Below are 23,468 nucleotides of genomic sequence, written 5' to 3'. Positions count from 1 at the left end.
TCCATATGTGTCAGTCTACCTCCATATGTGTCAGTCTACCTCCATATGTGTCAGTCTACCTCCATATGTGTCAGTCTACCTCCATATGTGTCAGTCTACCTCCATATGTGTCAGTCTACTCTCCATATGTGTCAGTCTACCTCCATATGTGTCAGTCTACCTCCATATGTGTCAGTCTACCTCCATATGTGTCAGTCTACCTCCATATGTGTCAGTCTACCTCCATATGGGTCGGTCTACCTCCATATGTGTCAGTCTACCTCCATATGTGTCAGTCTACCTCCATATGTGTCAGTCTACCTCCATATGTGTCAGTCTACCTCCATATGTGTCAGTCTACCTCCATATGTGTCAGTCTACCTCCATATGTGTCAGTCTACCTCCATATGTGTCAGTCTACCTCCATATGTGTCAGTCTACCTCCATATGTGTCAGTCTACCTCCATATGTGTCAGTCTACCTCCATATGTGTCAGTCTACCTCCATATGGGTCGGTCTACCTCCATATGTGTCAGTCTACCTCCATATGTGTCAGTCTACCTCCATATGTGTCAGTCTACCTCCATATGTGTCAGTCTACCTCCATATGTGTCAGTCTACCTCCATATGGGTCGGTCTACCTCCATATGTGTCAGTCTACCTCCATATGGGTCGTCGGTCTACCTCCATATGTGTCAGTCTACCTCCATATGGGTCGGTCTACCTCCATATGTGTCAGTCTACCTCCATATGGGTCGGTCTACCTCCATATGTGTCAGTCTACCTCCATATGTGTCAGTCTACCTCCATATGTGTCAGTCTACCTCCATATGTGTCAGTCTACCTCCATATGTGTCAGTCTGCCTCCATATGTGTCAGTCTACCTCCATATGTGTCAGTCTACCTCCATATGTGTCAGTCTACCTCCATATGTGTCAGTCTACCTCCATATGTGTCAGTCTACCTCCATATGTGGTCAGGTGTAGCACTCCACTATGTGGTGCAGTCTAGCACTCCACTATGAGGTGAGGTGTAGACCTCCACTACGAGGTGAAGTGTAGAACTCCACTACGAGGTGAGGTGTAGAACTCCACTACGGGTCAGGTCTGCCTCCATAGTGTAGAACCCACTACGAGGTGAAGTGTAGCACTCCACTACGAGGTGAGGTGTAGAACTCCACTACGAGGTGAAGTGTAGAACTCCACTACGAGGTGAGGTGTAGAACCCACTACGAGGTGAGGTGTAGAACCCACTACGAGGTGAAGTGTAGAACCCACTACGAGGTGAGGTGTAGAACCCACTACGAGGTGAAGTGTAGAACCCACTACGAGGTGAGGTGTAGAACCCACTACGAGGTGAGGTGCAGAACCCACTATGAGGTGAGGTGTAGAACCCACTACGAGGTGAGGTGCAGAACCCACTATGAGGTGAGGTGTAGAACCCACTACGAGGTGAGGTGTAGAACCCACTACGAGGTAAGGTGTAGAACCCACTACGAGGTGAGGTGTAGAACCCACTACGAGGTAAGGTGTAGAACCCACTACGAGGTGAGGTGTAGAACCCACTACGAGGTAAGGTGTAGAACCCACTATGAGGTGAGGTGTAGAACCCACTATGAGGTGAGGTGTAGAACCCACTACGAGGTGAGGTGCAGAACCCACTATGAGGTGAGGTGTAGAACCCACTACGAGGTGAGGTGTAGAACCCACTACGAGGTAAGGTGTAGAACCCACTACGAGGTGAGGTGTAGAACCCACTACGAGGTGAGGTGTAGAACCCACTACGAGGTGAGGTGTAGAACCCACTACGAGGTGAGGTGTAGAACCCACTACGAGGTGAGGTGTAGAACCCACTACGAGGTGAGGTGTAGAACCCACTACGAGGTGAGGTGTAGAACCCACTACGAGGTGAGGTGTAGAACCCACTACGAGGTGAGGTGCAGAACCCACTATGAGGTGAGGTGTAGAACCCACTACGAGGTGAGGTGCAGAACCCACTATGAGGTGAGGTGTAGAACCCACTACGAGGTGAGGTGTAGAACCCACTACGAGGTGAGGTGTAGAACCCACTACGAGGTGAGGTGTAGAACCCACTACGAGGTGAGGTGTAGAACCCACTACGAGGTGAGGTGTAGAACCCACTACGAGGTAAGGTGTAGAACCCACTATGAGGTGAGGTGTAGAACCCACTACGAGGTGAGGTGTAGAACCCACTACGAGGTGAGGTGCAGAACCCACTACGAGGTGAGGTGTAGAACCCACTACGAGGTGAGGTGTAGAACCCACTACGAGGTGAGGTGTAGAACCCACTACGAGGTGAGGTGTAGAACCCACTACGAGGTGAGGTGTAGAACCCACTACGAGGTGAGGTGTAGAACCCACTACGAGGTGAGGTGTAGAACCCACTATGAGGTGAGGTGTAGAACCCACTACGAGGTAAGGTGTAGAACCCACTATGAGGTGAGGTGTAGAACCCACTACGAGGTAAGGTGTAGAACCCACTATGAGGTGAGGTGTAGAACCCACTACGAGGTGAGGTGTAGAACCCACTACGAGGTGAGGTGTAGAACCCACTACGAGGTGAGGTGTAGAACCCACTACGAGGTGAGGTGTAGAACCCACTACAAGGTGAGGTGTAGAACCCATTACGAGGTGAGGTGCAGAACCCACTATGAGGTGAGGTGTAGAACCCACTACGAGGTGAGGTGTAAAACCCATTACGAGGTGAGGTGTAGAACCCACTACGAGGTGAAGTATAGAACCCACTCTGAGGTGAGGTGTAGAACCCACTACGAGGTGAAGTGTAGAACCCACTACGAGGTGAGGTGTAGAACCCACTACGAGGTGAGGTGTAGAACCCACTACGAGGTGAGGTGTAGAACCCACTACGAGGTGAGGTGTAGAACCCACTACGAGGTGAGGTGTAGAACCCACTACGAGGTGAGGTGTAGAACCCACTACGAGGTGAAGTGTAGAACCCACTATGAGGTGAAGTGTAGAACCCACTACGGGGTGAGGTGTAGAACCCACTACGAGGTGAGGTGTAGAACCCACTACGAGGTGAGGTGTAGAACCCACTACGAGGTGAAGTGTAGAACCCACTACGAGGTGAGGTGTAGAACCCACTACGAGGTGAAGTGTAGAACCCACTACGAGATGAGGTGTAGAACCCACTACGAGGTGAAGTGTAGAACCCACTACGGGGTGAGGTGTAGAACCCACTACGAGGTGAGGTGTAGAACCCACTACGTGGTGAGGTGTAGAACCCACTATGAGGTGAGGTGCAGAACCCACTACGTGGTGAGGTGTAGAACCCACTATGAGGTGAGGTGTAGAACCCACTACGAGGTGAGGTGTAGAACCCACTACGAGGTGAAGTGTAGAACCCACTATGAGGTGAGGTGTAGAACCCACTACGAGGTGAGGTGTAGAACCCACTACGAGGTGAGGTGTAGAACCCACTACGAGGTGAAGTGTAGAACCCACTACGAGGTGAGGTGTAGAACCCACTACGAGGTGAAGTGTAGAACCCACTACGAGATGAGGTGTAGAACCCACTACGAGGTGAAGTGTAGAACCCACTACGGGGTGAGGTGTAGAACCCACTACGAGGTGAGGTGTAGAACCCACTACGTGGTGAGGTGTAGAACCCACTATGAGGTGAGATGCAGAACCCACTACGTGGTGAGGTGTAGAACCCACTATGAGGTGAGGTGTAGAACCCACTACGAGGTGAGGTGTAGAACCCACTACGAGGTGAAGTGTAGAACCCACTATGAGGTGAGGTGTAGAACCCACTACGAGGTGAGGTGTAGAACCCACTACGAGGTGAGGTGTAGAACCCACTACGAGGTGAGGTGTAGAACCCAACACGAGGTGAGGTGTAGAACCCACTATGAGGTGAGGTGTAGAACCCACTACGAGGTGAGGTGTAGAACCCACTACGAGGTGAGGTGTAGAACCCAACACGAGGTGAAGTGTAGAACCCACTATGAGGTGAGGTGTAGAACCCACTACGGGGTGAGGTGTAGAACCCACTACGAGGTGAGGTGTAGAACCCACTACGAGGTGAGGTGTAGAACCCACTACGAGGTGAGGTGTAGAACCCACTACGAGGTGAGGTCAGTCTCACCTTCTTCCTCTCTGTGCCAGCATCTCTCACCTGATTCCCTACACCTAGTCCACTGCTTGGCCTAAAGAAGCGTTTCATTAGTGACACATCTAGCTCAGTGTTCAGCTATGTAAGATCTGTTATGATCTGTGATATTTAGCAGTGGACAGTGACACACAAAGTAATGGTTAATGGAAGAAAAATAACGATTATATTCTTATGAGACAACTGTCTCTCTCTATGCTTGTGTACGTGTGCATTCTTTATTACAGGACTCCAGTCAGATTGGTCTGCTGAAGGAACTCCTGGACCTGCAGAAAGACATGGTGGTGATGCTGTTGTCTCTACTGGAAGGTAAAAGCCATTGGTCCCAGATCTGATGCTTAAAGACCCACTCCAGCCTCCCTAGAACCTCATTTAACACCTGATTTTCTTAACAAATGGCACATCTCAATAGGTGGTCCAGGAGTCCTCTGACATGGCACAAGTGGGGGGAGGCGGTGGGGGGGGGGGGGGGGGGGTGACATATTGTTTCCACAAACAACGGGAGAGGCCGATGACATCAGAGAGCACCATCAGACCAACTCTTTGAATTGTCAAACCTTTGAATTTTTTGCAATTGTGTGTAAAAAAACAACACTATTTTGCTCAAAACATGTTTTTACCCTTAATAATTAAGTGTGTGTACTTTACTGTATTTGTACTTGGAATATCATTTTTCTACAGGAACAGGAACAGGAACAGGAACAGGAACAGAAATATCTGGAGACTATAATAGATTATATTTTAAACATTCTCTGCTCGTTTTGGAATATATTTGAGGGGCTGTAAGTCTCTGCTTTGCTTCTTTGTAATTTGCTTTTGACCAAATGAGCTTTTTTGGGGGACGATCCTTGTCGCTAGGCAACGTGGTGAACGGCACCATCGCCCGTCAGATGGTGGACATGCTAGTGGAGTCCTCCAGTAACGTGGAGATGATCCTCAAGTTCTTCGACATGTTCCTCAAGCTGAAGGACATCACCGGGTCCGACGCCTTCCGAGACTACGTGACCGACCCCCGTGGCCTCATCTCCAAGAAGGACTTCTACAAGGTATACACTGAGTGTACAAAACATTAGGAACACCTTCCTAATATTGCGGTGCACCCCCTTTTGCCCTCAGAACAGCCTCAAATTTGTCGGGGCATGAACTCTACAAGGTGTCAAGCGTTCCACAGGGATGCTGGCCCATGTTGACTCCAACGCTTCCCACAGTTGTGTCTAGTTGGCTGAATGTCCTTTGGGTGTTGGACCATTCTTGATACATATGGAAAACGGTTGAGCGTGAAAAACCCAGCAGCGTTGCAGTTTTTGACACAAACCGGTGCGCCTGGAACCTACCACCATACCCCCGTTCAAAGGCATTTAAATCTTTTGTCTTGCCCATTCACCCTCTGAAAGGCACACGTACACAATCCCATGTCTCTTAATTGTCTCAAGGCTTAAAAATCCTTCTGTAACCTGTCTCCTCCCCTTCATCTACACTGATTGAAGTGGATTTAACAAGTGTCATTAATATGGGATCATAGCTTTCTCCTGGATTCACCTGGTCAGTCTGTGTCGTGGAAAGAGAAGGTTTTTGTATTCAGTGTATATGCATTGTATTGTGATGCCACTGACTAGAGCTAGACTAGGTTTCTAGTAATAAAAAAAGCTCATGAGACAAAGTCAATTCTAAACAAAATAGCTTTTATTGCCTCTAAAGTTACAATCTAATCATCTCTTCAAAATTAAACTTAAGCGTTCATAAAATCTAAGTTCCCAAAACAGAGCTATACGCTCCCTCAGTCCTCTCCCCTTGAGTGAGGGGAAACCAGCAGCTGAATGACTAACCAGGGAGCCTATGGAGGTCAGCTGTGTTCATTATCAAGCCAATGGGCTCGTTTCAGGTTGACTATATGGCGTGTGGTTCTGTTGAGGGCATGGACATTAAGTGGCTACACTTCAAGGCACCACATGAATGTATTTTCCTATTTTGTGCCTTTGGAGTTCCCAATGTATGTCCTGACAATCTTTCCCTAGCTGCCCACTCGTTTGCCAAAAGGAAAACATGGACCATGGAAATACACAGATTTTATTGTGTTTTAAATGTGTATGTTGTTGTACTCACATGGCTGAGGCAAATTTATGTTTCGATGAATAAATTGATTGCTTCCTTTCAGGCCATGGACAGCCAGAAGCAGTACTCTCCGTCTGAGATCCAGTTCCTTCTGTCTTGTTCCGAGGCCGACGAGAACGAGATGATCAACTTTGAGGAGTTTGCCGACCGTTTCCAGGAGCCGGCCAAGGACATCGGCTTCAACATCGCCGTACTGCTCACCAACCTGTCTGAGCACGTACCCCACGATACGCGACTACAGAACTTTCTTGAGCAAGCCGAGAGCGTCCTCAACTACTTTAGACCCTTCCTTGGCCGGATAGAGATCATGGGAGCCAGCAGGAAGATCGAGAGGATCTATTTTGAGATCAGCGAGGCCAACAGGAATCAGTGGGAGATGCCGCAGGTCAGAGAGTCCAAGAGACAGTTCATCTTCGACGTAGTCAACGAGGGCGGGGAGAGCGAGAAGATGGAGTTGTTTGTCAACTTCTGCGAGGACACCATCTTTGAGATGAACATCGCCTCACAGATTTCTGAGGAGGAGGAAGAGGAGGTGGTAGACTCAGAGGATGAAGAGGAAGAAGGAGGAGGAGGAGGAGAGTTGGACGAAAATGGAGAAGAGATGCCTCCCGAGTCGAGCTCGGCGTTCTCTGACTTCCTGACAAGCGTGGTGAACTTCTTCAACATGTTCACCTTCAAGAATCTGCGGCGGCGCTACCGCAAGCTTAGGAAGATGACTCTGAAGGATATGGTGGTGGGCTTGGCCACGTTCATCTACACCATCCTGTTTGGTATCCTGTCTTTCATCTACAGTGTGTGTAAGGGCTTCTTCATGCTGATCTGGAGCACCCTGTTTGGAGGGGAACTGGTAGAGGGTGCCAAGAAGATCACGGTGACTGAGCTCTTGGCCAGCATGCCGGACCCAACGCAAGATGAGGTGCATGACGAACTGCCACCTGAGCCAGGTGCCGATGAGGGTCAGGAAGGGATAGACGGAGGAGAGGAAAGAGAGGTGGGAGGAGGAGAGGAAGGAGAGGAGGGAGGGGATGGTGAGGAGAAGGAGGGAGGACGGATGCCTGGGTTCGACACCCCTGGTGGGCTGGGAGACTTTGGGGAGACCACAACTGTAGAGCCCCCCACTCCAGAGGGAACCCCACTGCTCAAGAGGAAACTGGTTAGTTTACAGCCATGATAGTTTTATATATTATTATTATTATTTATTTATTATGTTACGGTACCCTCTGTAATTATTGGAACAGTGCAGCTAGTTTTTCTTCTTTTGGCTCTATACTCCAAAAGTTAAGATTTGAAATCAAATTCCAAATTGACACGATACATTATTTACCATTAATTTCTATTGGGCACAAAATAATCTGAATCAACCACAACAACGAGAAAATGCATCCAACAAGTTTGTAAAGTCATAAGGTTGATGTAATCATTGTGTGCTATGAATATGGGAACAAATACTAAACGTTTTAATACATTAATACACATAGAAGTGAATTTGTTTGACTACTTTTGGTCCCCTAAAATGGGGAGACTGTGTACAAAAAGGGCTGTAATTTCTAAACGGTTCACCCGATATGAATGAAAATACCCTCAAATTAAAGCTGACAGTGTGCACTTGAACCTCATACTCATGGTTTGATTTCAAACTGTTGAGGTATACAGTCAAAAGAATAAGAAAATATGTAAATGTCCCAATAATTACAGAGGGCACTTTATTATAACAATTTATATGTTTTCCTAACCACTTAAACTGACCTGGTCCGGCCACATGGTCAAGAAAAATTCACCACCTTAGTTATGTTATTTGTATATTATTTATACATGATAGACTGTGAGGATGTTGTACTAGTTGTTGACAGCGTGTTGTGCCAGTTGTTGACAGTGTATTGTGCCAGTTGTTGACAGTGTATTGTGCCAGTTGTTGACAGTGTATTGTGCCAGTTGTTGACAGTGTATTGTGCCAGTTGTTGACAGTGTATTGTGCCAGTTGTTGACAGTGTATTGTGCCAGTTGTTGACAGTGTGTTGTGCCAGTTGTTGACAGTGTATTGTGCCAGTTGTTGACAGTGTATTGTGCCAGTTGTCGACAGTGTATTGTGCCAGTTGTCGACAGTGTATTGTGCCAGTTGTTGACAGTGTATTGTGCCAGTTGTTGACAGTCTGTTGTGCCAGTTGTTGACAGGGTGTGGTGTGTTGTAGCTGGAAGCAACGTCCGGAGGAGAGGGTGAAGAAAGAGAAGAGACAGAACCAGAGGAAGAGACACCCCCAGAGGAGGAGAAGGCTGAGTGAGTCTTCTCTTTATTGCTTTAATTATCATGTTTACTTACTGACTCACTGACTCACTGACTCACTGACTCACTGACTGGCTCACTGACTGACTCACTGACTCACTGACTGACTCACTGACTGACTCACTGACTGACTCACTGACTGACTGACTCCTTGGCTCACTGAATGACTGACTCCTTGGCTCACTGGCTGACTGACTCACTGACTCACTGACTCACTGACTCACTGACTGACTGACTCACTGACTGACTGACTCACTGACTGACTGACTCACTGGCTGACTGCCTAACTGCCTCACTGACTGACTGACTGACTGACTCACTCACTGACTCACTCACTGACTGACTCACTGACTGACTCACTGACTCGCTCACTGACTCACTGACTGACTGACTGACTGACTGACTGACTGACTCACTGACTCACTGACTGACTGACTGACTGACTGACTGACTGACTGACTCACTCACTGACTGACTCACTGACTCACTGACTGACTCACTGACTGACTGACAGACTGACTGATTGATTGATGAGTTGTCCTCCAGCAATGAGAATGGAGAGAAGGCAGAGAAGGAGGCTGAACCCGTGGTGAAAGAGGAAGAACCGGAAGTGAAGGAGGAAACATTGAAGACCAAGGCAAAGAAGGAGAAGAAACCTGCGGAGGAGGGTTATGAGCTTTGGAATGAGCTAGAGATCCAGAGGATCAAATTCATGGTGACTATTACCAATACATTATCAATACATTATTAATCATGATCATTACATTACCAATACATTATCAATACATTATCAATCATGATCATTACATTACCAATACATTACCAATACATTATCAATCATGCTCATTACATTACCAATCATGATCATTACATGACCAATACATTATCGATACATTATCAAACATGGTCAATACACTATCAATACATTATCGATCCATTACCCATACATTATTAATCATGATCAATACATTACCAATACATTATCAATCATGATCAATATATTACAAATACATTACCAATCATGATCATTACATTACCAATGGATTACCAATACATTATCAATACATTATTAATCATGATCAATACATTACCAATACATTATCGATCATGAGCAATACATTACCAATACATTATAAATCATGAGCAATACATTACCAATGCATTATCAATCATGATCGATACATTATCAATACATTATCAGTCATGATCAATACATTATGAATACAGTATCAATCATGATCTATACATTACCAATACATTATCAATCATGATCTATACATTATGAATAAATTAAAATGACATGACTATTCTCCTCCTTACCACTACTTATCAATCATGATCTATGCATTACCAATACATTACCAATACATTACCAATACATTACCAATACATTACCAATACATTACCAATGCATTACCAATGCATTACCAATACATTACCAATACATTACCAATACATTACCAATGCATTACCAATACATTACCAATACATTACCAATGCATTACCAATACATTACCAATACATTACCAATACATTACCAATGCATTACCAATACATTACCAATACATTACCAATGCATTACCAATTTCGCTGTCTCCAACCAGAACTATCAGACCTGTAATTTCTATAACCTGTTTCTCTGTCTACAACCAGAACTAGCTGTCTCGTAACTTCTACAACCTGTTTCTCTGTCTACAACCAGAACTATCTGTCTCGTAACTTCTACAACCTGTTTCTCTGTCTCCAACCAGAACTATCTGTCTCGTTACGTCTACAATCTGTTTCTCTGTCTACAACCAGAACTATCTGTCTCGTAACTTCTACAACCTGTTTCTCTGTCTCCAACCAGAACTATCTGTCTCGTAACTTCTACAACCTGTTTCTCTGTCTCCAACCAGAACTATCTGTCTCGTTACGTCTACAATCTGTTTCTCTGTCTCCAACCAGAACTATCTGTCTCGTAACTTCTACAACCTGTTTCTCTGTCTCCAACCAGAACTATCTGTCTCGTAACTTCTATAACCTGTTTCTCTGTCTCCAACCAGAACTATCTGTCTCGTAACTTCTATAACCTGCGCTTCCTGGCTCTCTTCATCGCCTTTGCCCTCAACTTCATCCTGCTCTTCTACAAGGTGAAACATAATATAGAATAATGTATAATATAATATAATATATAATAATATAATATAGAATCATATAATATGGGGCGGCAGGTAGGCTAGTGGTTAGAGCGTTGGACTATCAATCAATCAATCAATTTTATTTTATATAGCCCTTCGTACATCAGCTAATATCTCGAAGTGCTGTACAGACACCCAGCCTAAAACCCCAAACAGCTAGTAATGCAGGTGTAGAAGCACAGTGGCTAGGAAAAACTCCCTAGAAAGGTCAAAACCTAGGAAGAAACCTAGAGAGGAACCAGGCTATGAGGGGTGGCCAGTCCTCTTCTGGCTGTGCCGGGTGGAGATTATAACAGAACTATGCCAAGATGTTCAAAAATGTTCATAAGTGACAAGCATGGTCAAATAATAATCATGAATAATTTTCAGTTGGCTTTTCATAGCCGATCATCAAGAGTTGAAAAACAACAGGTCTGGGACAGGTGGCGGTTCCATAACCGCAGGCAGAACAGCTGAAACTGGAATAGCAGCAAGGCCAGGCGGACTGGGGACAGCAAGGAGTCACCACGGGCGGCAGTCCCGACGCATGGTCCTAGGGCCCAGGTCCTCCGAGAGAAAGAAAGAGAGAAGGAGAAAATTAGAGAGAGCCAAGATTTTCAAAATGTTCATAAATGACAAGCATGGTCAAATAATAATCAGGAATAAATCTCAGTTGGCTTTTCATAGCCGATCATTAAGAGTTGAAAACAGCAGGTCTGGGACAGGTAGGGGTTCCATAACCGCAGGCAGAACAGTTGAAACTGGAATAGTATCTAGTATCTAGATAGACTAGTGGAATAGACTAGTATCCGGAAGGTTGCAAGATCGAATCCCTGAGCTGACAAGGTAAAAATCTGTCCTTCTGCCCCTAAACAAGGCAGTTAACCTACTGTTCCTAGGCCGTCATTGTAAATAAGAATTTGTTCTTAACTGACTTGTATATTATAATGTATAGTATAGAATAATGTAATATATAATATAATAACGTAGAATATAGTATAGTATATAGAATAATATAATAATGTATAATATAGTATAGAATTATATAATAACGTATAATATAGAATAATATAATATAGAATAATATAATATAGTGTAGAATAATATAATTACGTATAATATAGAATAATATAATATAAAATACTATAATAATGTATAATATAGAATAATATAATATAGTGTAGAATAATATAATAACGTGTAATATAATATATAATATAGAACAATATGATAACGTATCATATAGAATAATATAATATAGTGTAGAATAATATAATAACAATATGATAACGTATCATATAGAATAATATAATATAGTGTAGAATAATATAATACCGTGTAATAGAATATAGAACAATATGATAACGTATCACATAGAAGAATATAATATAATATTAGTAATAGAATATAGAATATAGAATGATACTATATAGAATAATATAATATAGAATAATATAGTATAGAATAATATAATAACGTATAATATAATATAATATAAAATACTATAATAATGTATAATATAGAATAATATAATATAGTGTAGAATAATATAATATATAATAATGTATAATATAGAATAATATAATATAGTGTAGAATAATATAATAACGTGTAATATAATATAGAATATAGAACAATATGATAACGTATCATATAGAATAATATAATATAGTGTAGAATAATATAATAACGTGTAATAGAATATAGAACAATATGATAACGTATCATATAGAAGAATATAATATAGAGTAATAGAATATAGAATATAGAATGATACTATATAGAATAATATAATATAGAATGAATATAATATAATATAGAATAATATAATATAGAATGAATATGATATATAATAATATAATAACGTATAATATAGAAAAATATAATATAGAATGATTATAATATAGAATAATAGAATATAGAATGATATCAAATAGAATATTATAATATAATGTATAATAATATAATATAATATATAATAAAATAATATAATATATAATAATATGATATAATATAATATAATTGTATAATAATATAATATAGAATAATATAAAATAATGTATAATAATATAATATAGATATAATAATATAATATAGAATAATATGATATAATATAGAATAATATAATATAATGTATAGTAATAGAATAATATGATATGATGTAGAATAATATAATATATAATAATATGATATAATATAGAATAATATAATATAGAATAATATAATGAATAATAATATAATATAGAATAATATAATATAGAATAATAATATAATATAATATTGAATAATGTAATATAATGTAATGTATAATAATATAATATAGAATAAAATAATATAGAATAATATAATATAGAATAATATAATATAGTGTGGAATATATAATAATATAATAAAATAATATGTAATAACATGATATTATACTCACCTAATCTTCCTGTTTTACAAGGTTGGATATGATGTAGTGGAGGGGTCAGAAGACATTGAGGGCTCCGCCCTGTTTGAGGGCTCCGCCGCGTTCGAGGGTTCTGGGTTGTTCGAGGGTTCCGGAGCTGTGGACGAGGGTGGTTCTGGGATTGATCCATTTGACGATGGTGGTGACGATGACGGTGGTGATGACGATGATGAGGAGGAAGGACCATTTTTTTTCTACTTGGAGGAGAGTACAGGCTACATGCAGCCCTGTTTGTCCATGCTGGCCATCACACACACTGTCATCGCTTTCCTCTGTATCATCGGATACAACTGCCTCAAGGTACATGGTTCTACACACACACACACACACACACACACACACACACACACACACACACACACACACACACACACACACACACACACACACACACACACACACACACACACACACACATAAACACACATACACACACACACACACACACACACACACACACACACACACACACACACACACACACACACACACACACACACACACACACACACACACACACACACACACACACACACACACACACACACCCATGGGAGAAGCAGCTACTGATGGTGTGTGTCTTCCTTCAGGTTCCTCTGGTCATCTTTAAGAGGGAGAAGGAGCTGGCTAGGAAGCTGGAGTTTGATGGTCTCTATGTCACCGAGCAGCCAGAAGACGATGACATCAAGGGACAGTGGGACCGACTGGTGCTCAACACCCCGTAAGACTCTTCTGACCCCTGACCTTTGACCTCTAACCCCTAACCCTGAATCTAATTTAAATCCTAACCCTTGGATCAGTTATCTAGTCAGTGCAAGCCTCCATCTTACGTGCGAATGAAGATGAGTTCAGAAAAAGTACAGTATGCATCTTAGAATTAGTTTTCACATACAAACGGTATATGTCCAAACCCAGAACCAAATAGGCTTCCCAAAAATAAATTATAAAAAAATTAAAATAAAATACAATTAAAATTTGAAAATTTAAATTTGTGTTTTTATTGCTGATTTTCTGCATTTATCCCGTCACGTAGCGTCCCATCACGTAGCGTGCCATCTGGTAGCGTCCCGTCACGTAGCGTCCCGTCACGTAGCGTCCCATCACGTAGCGTCCCGTCACGTAGGGTCCCATCACGTAGCGTCCCATCACGTAGCGTCCCATCACGTAGCGTGCCATCTGGTAGCGTCCCGTCACGTAGCGTCCCGTCACGTAGGGTCCCATCACGTAGGGTCCCATCACGTAGCGTCCCGTCACGTAGGGTCCCATCACGTAGCGTCCCATCACGTAGCGTCCCATCACGTAGCGTCCCATCACGTAGGGTCCCATCACGTAGGGTCCCATCACGTAGGGTCCCATCACGTAGGGTCCCGTCACGTAGCGTCCCATCACGTAGCGTCCCGTCACGTAGGGTCCCATCACGTAGCGTCCCATCACGTAGCGTCCCATCACGTAGCGTCCCGTCACGTAGCGTCCCATCACGTAGGGTCCCATCACGTAGGGTCCCATCAAGTAGCGTCCAATCACGTAGCGTCCCATCACGTAGCGTCCCATCACGTAGCGTCCATATCACGTAGCGTCCCATCACGTAGGGTCCCATCACGTAGCGTGATTTTAGATGTGTCCATGTAAACAGTATTGTTAGTGAAGTCATTCTTCCTGTAAAGGATGTAAACATTTAAATTGAACTATTATATGTCTCTGACTATTCACAATAATTGTATTATTGTGTGCATGTAGCCGTCTTCATTGTTACATCAGTTTAATGATTTAAGTTGGAATCAGACAAGGCTGTCACCTAATACCTCTTTTATTTGTGATTGTAAAAATAAACCACCCATCTCTTTTAGATTCAATGAGAATATAAAAAGGAATAAGCAGATAGCATTGATACACCCATCTTCCAACCCTGACCCTTCTCTCAAAGTATGTTTATTTTCTACACAGGTCATTCCCTAACAACTACTGGGACAAGTTTGTGAAGACAAAGGTGCTTGCTAAGTACGGGGACATATACGGTAGGGAGAGGATCGCAGAGCTGCTTGGGATGGACCTGGCCTCTCTGGACGTCAGCGCCATGACACAAGAGAAGAAACACGAACCAGAAAGTGGCATGTTAAGCTGGTACGTAAAACACACCCCCCACTTATCTGCAGAAAGCATACAGTACATTATACAAAATTCACTAGTAAATCATTTGCCCAACAAACAAGCAATGTACAAGCACATACAACTGGTTCAACTTGTAAGAATCTGAAGTCAACATTGAGACAGCTTTGTGAGGTAGTTACAGTGAGGGAAAAAAGTATTTGATCCCCTGCTGATTTTGTACGTTTGCCCACTGACAAAGAAATGATCAGTCTATAATTTTAATGGTAGGTTTATTTGAACAGTGAGAGACAGAATATCAACAAAAAAATCCAGAAAAACGCATGTCAAAAATGTTATGAATTGATTTGCATTTTAATGAGGGAAATAAGTATTTGACCCCTCTGCAAAACATGACTTAGTACTTGGTGGCAAAACCCTTGTTGGCAATCACAGAGGTCAGACGTTTCTTGTAGTTGGCCACCAGGTTTGCACACATCTCAGGAGGGATTTTGTCCCACTCCTCTTTGCAGATCTTCTTCAAGTCATTAAGGTTTTGAGGCTGACGTTTGGCAACTCGAACCTTCAGCTCCCTCCACAGATTTTCTATGGGATTAAGGTCTGGATACTGGCTAGGCCACTCCAGGACCTTAATGTGCTTCTTCTTGAGCCACTCCTTTGTTGCCTTGGCCGTGTGTTTTGGGTCATTGTCATGCTGGAATACCCATCCACGACCCATTTTCAATACCCTGGCTGAGGGAAGGAGGTTTTCACCCAAGATTTGACGGTACATGGCCCCGTCCATCGTCCCTTTGATGCGGTGAAGTTGTCCTGTCCCTTTAGCAGAAAAACACCCCCAAAGCATAATGTTTCCACCTCCATGTTTGACGGTGGGGATGGTTTCTTGGGGTCATAGGCAGCATTCCTCCTCCTCCAAACACGGCAAGTTGGGTTGATGCCAAAGAACTCCATTTTGGTCTCATCTGACCACAACACGTTCACCCAGTTGTCCTCTGAATCATTCAGATGTTCATTGGCAAACTTCAGACGGGCCTGTATATGTGCTTTCTTGAGCAGGGGGACCTTGCGGGCGCTGCAGGATTTCAGTCCTTCACGGCATAGTGTGTTACCAATTGTTTTCTTGATGACTATGGTCCCAGCTGCCTTGAGATCATTGACAAGATCCTCCTGTGTAGTTCTGGGCTGATTCCTCACCGTTCTCATGATCATTGCAACTTCACGAGGTGAGATCTTGCATGGAGCCCCAGGCTGAGGGAGATTGACAGGTCTTTTGTGTTTCTTCCATTTGCGAATAATCACAGAAACTGTTGTCACCTTCTCACCAAGCTGCTTGGCGATGGTCTTGTAGCCCATTCCAGCATTGTGTAGGTCTACAATCTTGTCCCTGACATCCTTGGAGAGCTCTTTGGTCTTGGCCATGGTGGAGAGTTTGGAATCTGATTGATTGATTGCTTCTGTGGACAGGTATCTTTTATACAGGTAAGAAACTGAGATTAGGAGCACTCCCTTTAAGAGTGTGCTCCTAATCTCCGTTCGTTACCTGTATGAAAGACACCTGGGAGCCAGAAATCTTTTTGATTGAGAAGGGGTCAAATACTTATTTCCCTCATTAAAATGCAAATCAATTTATAACATTTTTGACATGCATTTTTCTGGATATTTTTGTTGTTATTCTGTCTCTCACTGTTCAAATAAACCTACCATTAAAATTATAGACTGATAATATCTTTGTCAGTGGGCAAACGTACAAAATCAGCAGGGGATCAAATACTTTTTTCCCTCACTGTATGTGGTAGTTGTGTGTGTTTGCTGGGAAGTAAGCCTGTTATTTTCTCCATAGGATTATCTCCATTGACATCAAATACCAGATTTGGAAGTTCGGGGTGGTCTTCACTGACAACGTAAGTCAATACTGGACCTTGCTGTAGTATTGTAACAAGTCCAGTGAATGGTGAAGTTTTCTAGACATTCCTGTATCTAGTGTGGTACTTGGCCATTTCTCTGTCTGTGGTATTGGTGTAGTACTGCAGTAGTACGGATCCTATGCTACTGATTATGGTTGCAAAGGGAGGGTATATTACTGGAGACTTTTGAAGTTTAACAGTAAACTACCAGAATGTTGGTATCTTTCAAGGATTTTATGTAATCTGTCACGAAACATTTAGTGGCCATTTTTCGGGTACATCAGATTTGTACAGGTGTCTATAAGTATATCTTGCCCTCTGTGTGGCCTTATCAAATGTAAAATATATGAATTAATGACATAAGATGATTTTTAAATAAAAAATAGATTGACAAAGCTGTGAAACATTATCCTAAATTCAAACCATCAACTTAGTGAATACTATTGGTGTTTAATATGAGGGTTTCAGCATGAAATATATTTTATATGATGTAGCAAAATTTGAAATTGTGTTTTTTTACATTAGATAAAAGTAGAGACTCAGAGCTAGACAATTGTATATCATACACTGCAGTTGAGGAACAATGGGAAAGTAATTCTGCTTTAAAAGTTGATAAACTTGTGACCTTACTTTGAGAAAATGTGAATGTTTTGGTACACCTACTGGAGAGCTCTTCTTTGTCTACACCCATTCAGCATCGTTCCCACCCTCTAAAGCCTTAGACCCACCCATCTCTTTAAGGATTCACATGTGAGGCCATGTGCTAAACAGAAGGAGTACGGTAGTGTACTAAACAACCAAAGATTTCAAGACTAAAGGCTGTTTTTCTACTACGGGTGTGTTCGTAAATTTAATCTGGAGTGCCAGTGTGTACTCAGAGTGTGCTCTGGGCGTTTGTAAACTCAGAGCGTTGTCAGATTGTCCGTTCGTAAACTCAGCATTTCGCTCTCGGAGGGTTCAGTGCGCACACTGGATGCTCTGGCCGAGGACTAGGGATGATCTGAGCGTTCTGACCTAACAACAGCAGTCAAGCACTCAAGCTAACTGGCTAACGTTGGCTAGCTTGCTAGCTACTTCCAGACACAAATGAGAGAACAACTCACTCTGACCATTTTACTCGCGCTAGCAAAGCTGGTGAGGCTGTTTTTATGTTATCCAGAGTGTTGGTGACTGCAACTGTGCTGCTTGCAACAATTTTATTGAGCTTTTTTGTCAACGTTTACTGACACCGGCCATATTCAACGGGTGTTGAGCGTTCATAAATGCATCAGTTATTCTGCGCTCTGGCACATTCAGATGAGAGCGCTCTGAAATCGGAGTAGATAGCCAAAGCGAATTTACCAGCTAAGTCTATCGACAGTTGTCACAGTGACATCATAAACAGTCTATTGAAATAGTTACTTGCGTAGTGGAGTCTTTTGTTTAGACATGTAGCTAGCTAGCTGAACAATGAACCATAATCCCAACTCATGACGTTACTGCATGAATCAGCAGATAGCTCACCAACCAGGTTCAATGTTAGCTAGCTAACATTAAGCTATAACTAGCAATGCAAATGGCTCTGAGATACGAATAATATAACTACACAGATCATACACGTAACGTTAGCTAGCGAGCCAGCCGGCTAACGTAAGCTAGCTAGCTAACAGTACACATTAACTTGAAATGAAAATGACTTTCTGACAAAATTAGAAATTTGTAATATCCAAAAATGTAGCTAGCTATCTTACCCTTAAACATGGATGGACGCTTCTCCCCCTCTGTCACGGATGCCATGGTTGCCCTTAGTTTGAAGATGTAATCCGGTGTTTTATACAACAGGTGTTTTATACAACAGCCTTCTGTGTGTTCTCTTTTTGACTCCATCTGCATATTTGCAATCAAATGCCAGAATCTTCCAATATTACGCACTATCTAATTCCACTTATTTCAAAACTCGTTCCTCCAGAAAGTGGAGAGCAACACTTCAGAAGTTCTACTACGTGATATCTTTGGAAAGGATTACCTACACATACTGACCATGTTATAGACAGGATTACCTACACATACTGACCATGTTATAGACAGGATTACCTACACATACTGACCAGCTCATATTATAGACAGGATTACCTACACATACTGACCATGTTATAGACAGGATTACCTACACATACTGACCAGCTCATATTATAGACAGGATTACCTACACATACTGACCATGTTATAGACAGGATTACCTACACATACTGACCAGCTCATATTATAGACAGGATTACCTACACATACTGACCATGTTATAGACAGGATTACCTACACATACTGACCAGCTCATATTATAGACAGGATTACCTACACATACTGACCATGTTATAGACAGGATTACCTACACATACTGACCAGCTCATATTATAGACAGGATTACCTACACATACTGACCATGTTATAGACAGGATTACCTACACATACTGACCAGCTCATATTATAGACAGGATTACCTACACATACTGACCATGTTATAGACAGGATTACCTACACATACTGACCAGCTCATATTATAGACAGGATTACCTACACATACTGACCAGCTCCTATTATAGACAGGATTACCTACACATACTGACCAGCTCCTATTATAGACAGGATTACCTACACATACTGACCAGCTCATATTATACACAGGATTACCTACACATACTGACCAACTCATATTATACACAGGATTACCTACACATACTGACCAGCTCATATTATACACAGGATTACCTACACATACTGACCAGCTCATATTATAGACAGGATTACCTACACATACTGACCAGCTCATATTATAGACAGGATTACCTACACATACTGACCAGCTCATATTATACACAGAAGTGGTCTAATTTTGATAAAATAAAAAAAGTTTACACTCAAATGCCTCTCCTGTGAAGTAGAGATGTGTGACTTACGCCTAGTTTTCTGAAACGAGTAACATGTACATTTTTATGCACTTTTATTTATTTTACTATGTCAGTATGTCTTTTTTGGGGACAATGTTTCTGCATCAAACTGGTGGCATTTGTGAAAAAAATGCAATAGTTGGAAGAGTTGCAGAATCAATTGAAAATAATACCATTGTTGATTAAGATGCTTTTTTAATTAATTAGGCTATTTTCTCTTGAACCATATGGTCTATCCACTAGAAACTCATGGTCAATATGAACTCAGATATAAAAAAATATATAATTTCTGTGAATACGTTTTTTTTTAAAGTTATTCAAGTATAAATTACCAAAGTAACTATAGATTACCATAGACTTTCTGTTAATTACCAACATTACTGAAGATTCCAGTAACTTTGGTAAAGTACCGGTAGCTCCGCAACTCTAATACTGATATTGCCCCCCTCTTCTAGACGTTCCTCTATCTAGTCTGGTACATGGTCATGTCTCTGTTGGGACACTTCAACAACTTCTTCTACGCCTGTCACTTGATGGACATCGCCGTTGGTGTGAAAGATCTGCGCACCATCCTCTCCTCCGTCACACACAACGGCAAACAGGTACCCGCCCAGTCAAATGTAGTTTCTCCCATCAGACCCACGAGTGTGAATAAATATACTAGATCTAACTGTAGTCCTCCCTATATCTCTCTCTCTCTCTCCCTCTGTAGCTGATGATGACCGTGGGTCTACTAGCTGTGGTGGTGTATCTCTACACCGTCGTGGCTTTCAACTTCTTTAGGAAGTTCTACAACATGAGCGAGGACGAGGATGAACCGGACATGAAGTGTGATGACATGATGACCGTGAGTCAAATCTCCTGTGGCTTTACTGATGATATTACCTGAAACTATCGTACTCCAAAGTGATGGGCCTCCCGAGTGGCGCAGCGGTCTAAGGCACTGCATCTCAGTGCAAGAGGTGTCACTACAGTTCCTGGTTTGAATCCAGGCTGTATTCACATCCTGCAGTGATTGGGAGTTCCATAGGGCGGTGCACAATTGGTCTGGGTTTGACCGGGGTAGGCCGTCATTGTAAATAAGAATTTGTTCTTAACTGACTTGCCTAGTTAAAAAAATGTATTTGTGAGTTACTGACCATCAATCTCCCTCCCTCCCTCCCTCCCTCCCTCCCTCCCTCTACCGCCTTCTTTCTACCTCCCTACCTCCCTCCCTCCCTCCCTACCTCCCTCCCTCCCTCCCTCCCTCTACCGCCTTCTTTCTACCTCCCTCTCTCTGTCTGTCAGTGTTACCTGTTCCACATGTACGTGGGTGTGCGTGCCGGCGGGGGTATAGGAGACGAGATCGAGGACCCGGCGGGCGATGAGTACGAGCTCTACCGTGTCGTCTTTGATATCACCTTCTTCTTCTTCGTAATCGTCATCCTGCTGGCCATCATCCAGGGTATTCATCCATTTACACTTCTCTGTCTCGGAAATATAAATAACAACAATTATGAAAACTTTTCCCCAGGGTTTTCAAGATTCCCAGTTGGAGGATTCTCCGAATAAGGAAGGAGTGAACAGGGAAGGATTCTTCCAACTGGGAATCCTCTAACGGGAATTATTTAAAAATGTGTAACTTTGGGAAAGTATCCTACTCCGATACCACCGGTGGACTTCATAATGTTTGGTTGCACTGTTCTGGGCTTATGTGTTTTGTGTGGAGTAGTTGGGTCTGATGTGTGTGTGTGTTGCAGGTCTGATCATTGATGCGTTTGGCGAGCTGAGAGACCAACAGGAGCAGGTCAGAGAGAACATGGAGGTAAGATCACATGGCTGGTACTATCAGATGTTAGAACAGATGGCTGGTACTATCAGATGTTAGAACAGATGGCTGGTACTATCAGATGTTAGAACAGATGGCTGGTACTATCAGATGTTATAACAGATGGCTGGTACTATCAGATGTTAGAACAGATGGCTGGTACTATCAGATGTTAGAACAGTTGGCTGGTACTATCAGATATTAGTCAGATGGCTGGTACTATCAGATGTTAGACAGATGGCTGGTATTATCAGATGTTAGTCAGATGGCTGGTACTATCAGATGTTAGAACAGATGGCTGGTACTATCAGATGTTAGAACAGATGGCTGGTACTATCAGATATTAGTCAGATGGCTGGTACTATCAGATGTTAGACAGATGGCTGGTGCTATCAGATATTAGACAGATGGCTGGTACGATCAAATGTTAGAACAGATGGCTGGTACTATCAGATGTTAGAACAGATGGCTGGTACTATCAGATGTTAGACAGATGGCTGGTACTATCAGATGTTAGTCAGATGGCTGGTACTATCAGATGTTAGAACAGATGGCTGGTACTATCAGATATTAGACAGATGGCTGGTACGATCAAATGTTAGATCAGATGGCTGGTACTATCAGATGTTAGAACAGATGGCTGGTACTATCAGATGTTAGACAGATGGCTGGTACTATCAGATGTTAGAACAGATGGCTGGTACTATCAGATATTAGACAGATGGCTGGTACGATCAAATGTTAGAACAGATGGCTGGTACTATCAGATATTAGACAGATGGCTGGTACTATCAGATGTTAGAACAGATGGCTGGTACTATCAGATGTTAGAACAGATGGCTGGTACTATCAGATGTTAGTCAGATGGCTGGTACTATCAGATGTTAGACAGATGGCTGGTACTATCAGATGTTAGAACAGATGGCTGGTACTATCAGATGTTAAGAACAGATGGCTGGTACTATCAGATGTTAGACAGGTGGCTGGTACTATCAGATGTTAGTCAGATGGCTGGTACTATCAGATGTTAGTCAGATGGCTGGTACTATCAGATATTAGACAGATGGCTGGTACTATCAGATGTTAGACAGATGGCTGGTACTATCAGATGTTAGAACAGATGGCTGGTACTATCAGATATTAGACAGATGGCTGGTACGATCAAATGTTAGAACAGATGGCTGGTACTATCAGATGTTAGAACAGATGGCTGGTACTATCAGATGTTAGACAGATGGCTGGTACTATCAGATGTTAGAACAGATGGCTGGTACTATCAGATATTAGACAGATGGCTGGTAAAATCAAATGTTAGAACAGATGGCTGGTACTATCAGATATTAGACAGATGGCTGGTACTATCAGATGTTAGAACAGATGGCTGGTACTATCAGATGTTAGACAGATGGCTGGTACTATCAGATATTAGACAGATGGCTGGTACTATCAGATGTTAGAACAGATGGCTGGTACTATCAGATGTTAGAACAGATGGCTGGTACTATCAGATGTTAGTCAGATGGCTGGTACTATCAGATGTTAGAACAGATGGCTGGTACTATCAGATATTAGACAGATGGCTGGTACTA

The 23,468-nt window shown here is 42.5% G+C and overlaps 1 protein-coding gene across 4 annotated transcripts in view; it reads left to right on the top strand.

Moving 5' to 3' along the window:
- The window catches only part of ryr1b (ryanodine receptor 1b (skeletal)), a 275,237-nt gene that overhangs the window by 246,822 nt on the left and 4,947 nt on the right, over positions 1–23,468 (top strand). For all 4 annotated transcript variants that reach the window (XM_071360277.1, XM_071360276.1, XM_071360275.1 and 1 more), the window contains 14 exons: positions 4,362–4,443; positions 4,993–5,180; positions 6,290–7,399; positions 8,436–8,521; positions 9,074–9,242; positions 10,573–10,659; positions 13,133–13,438; positions 13,729–13,859; positions 15,083–15,259; positions 17,085–17,145; positions 20,528–20,674; positions 20,785–20,919; positions 21,360–21,516; positions 21,812–21,876. In XM_071360277.1, coding sequence (XP_071216378.1) covers positions 4,362–4,443; positions 4,993–5,180; positions 6,290–7,399; positions 8,436–8,521; positions 9,074–9,242; positions 10,573–10,659; positions 13,133–13,438; positions 13,729–13,859; positions 15,083–15,259; positions 17,085–17,145; positions 20,528–20,674; positions 20,785–20,919; positions 21,360–21,516; positions 21,812–21,876 — 2,901 coding nt within the window. The remainder of the gene's footprint in view (positions 1–4,361; positions 4,444–4,992; positions 5,181–6,289; positions 7,400–8,435; positions 8,522–9,073; positions 9,243–10,572; positions 10,660–13,132; positions 13,439–13,728; positions 13,860–15,082; positions 15,260–17,084; positions 17,146–20,527; positions 20,675–20,784; positions 20,920–21,359; positions 21,517–21,811; positions 21,877–23,468) is intronic.

This window comes from Salvelinus alpinus, chromosome 22, assembly GCF_045679555.1.
Source record: "Salvelinus alpinus chromosome 22, SLU_Salpinus.1, whole genome shotgun sequence".
Classification (NCBI taxonomy): Eukaryota; Metazoa; Chordata; class Actinopteri; order Salmoniformes; family Salmonidae; genus Salvelinus; species Salvelinus alpinus.
Note: the sequence above shows the minus strand (reverse complement) of the source record. Positions and strands in the feature narration are given on the sequence as shown.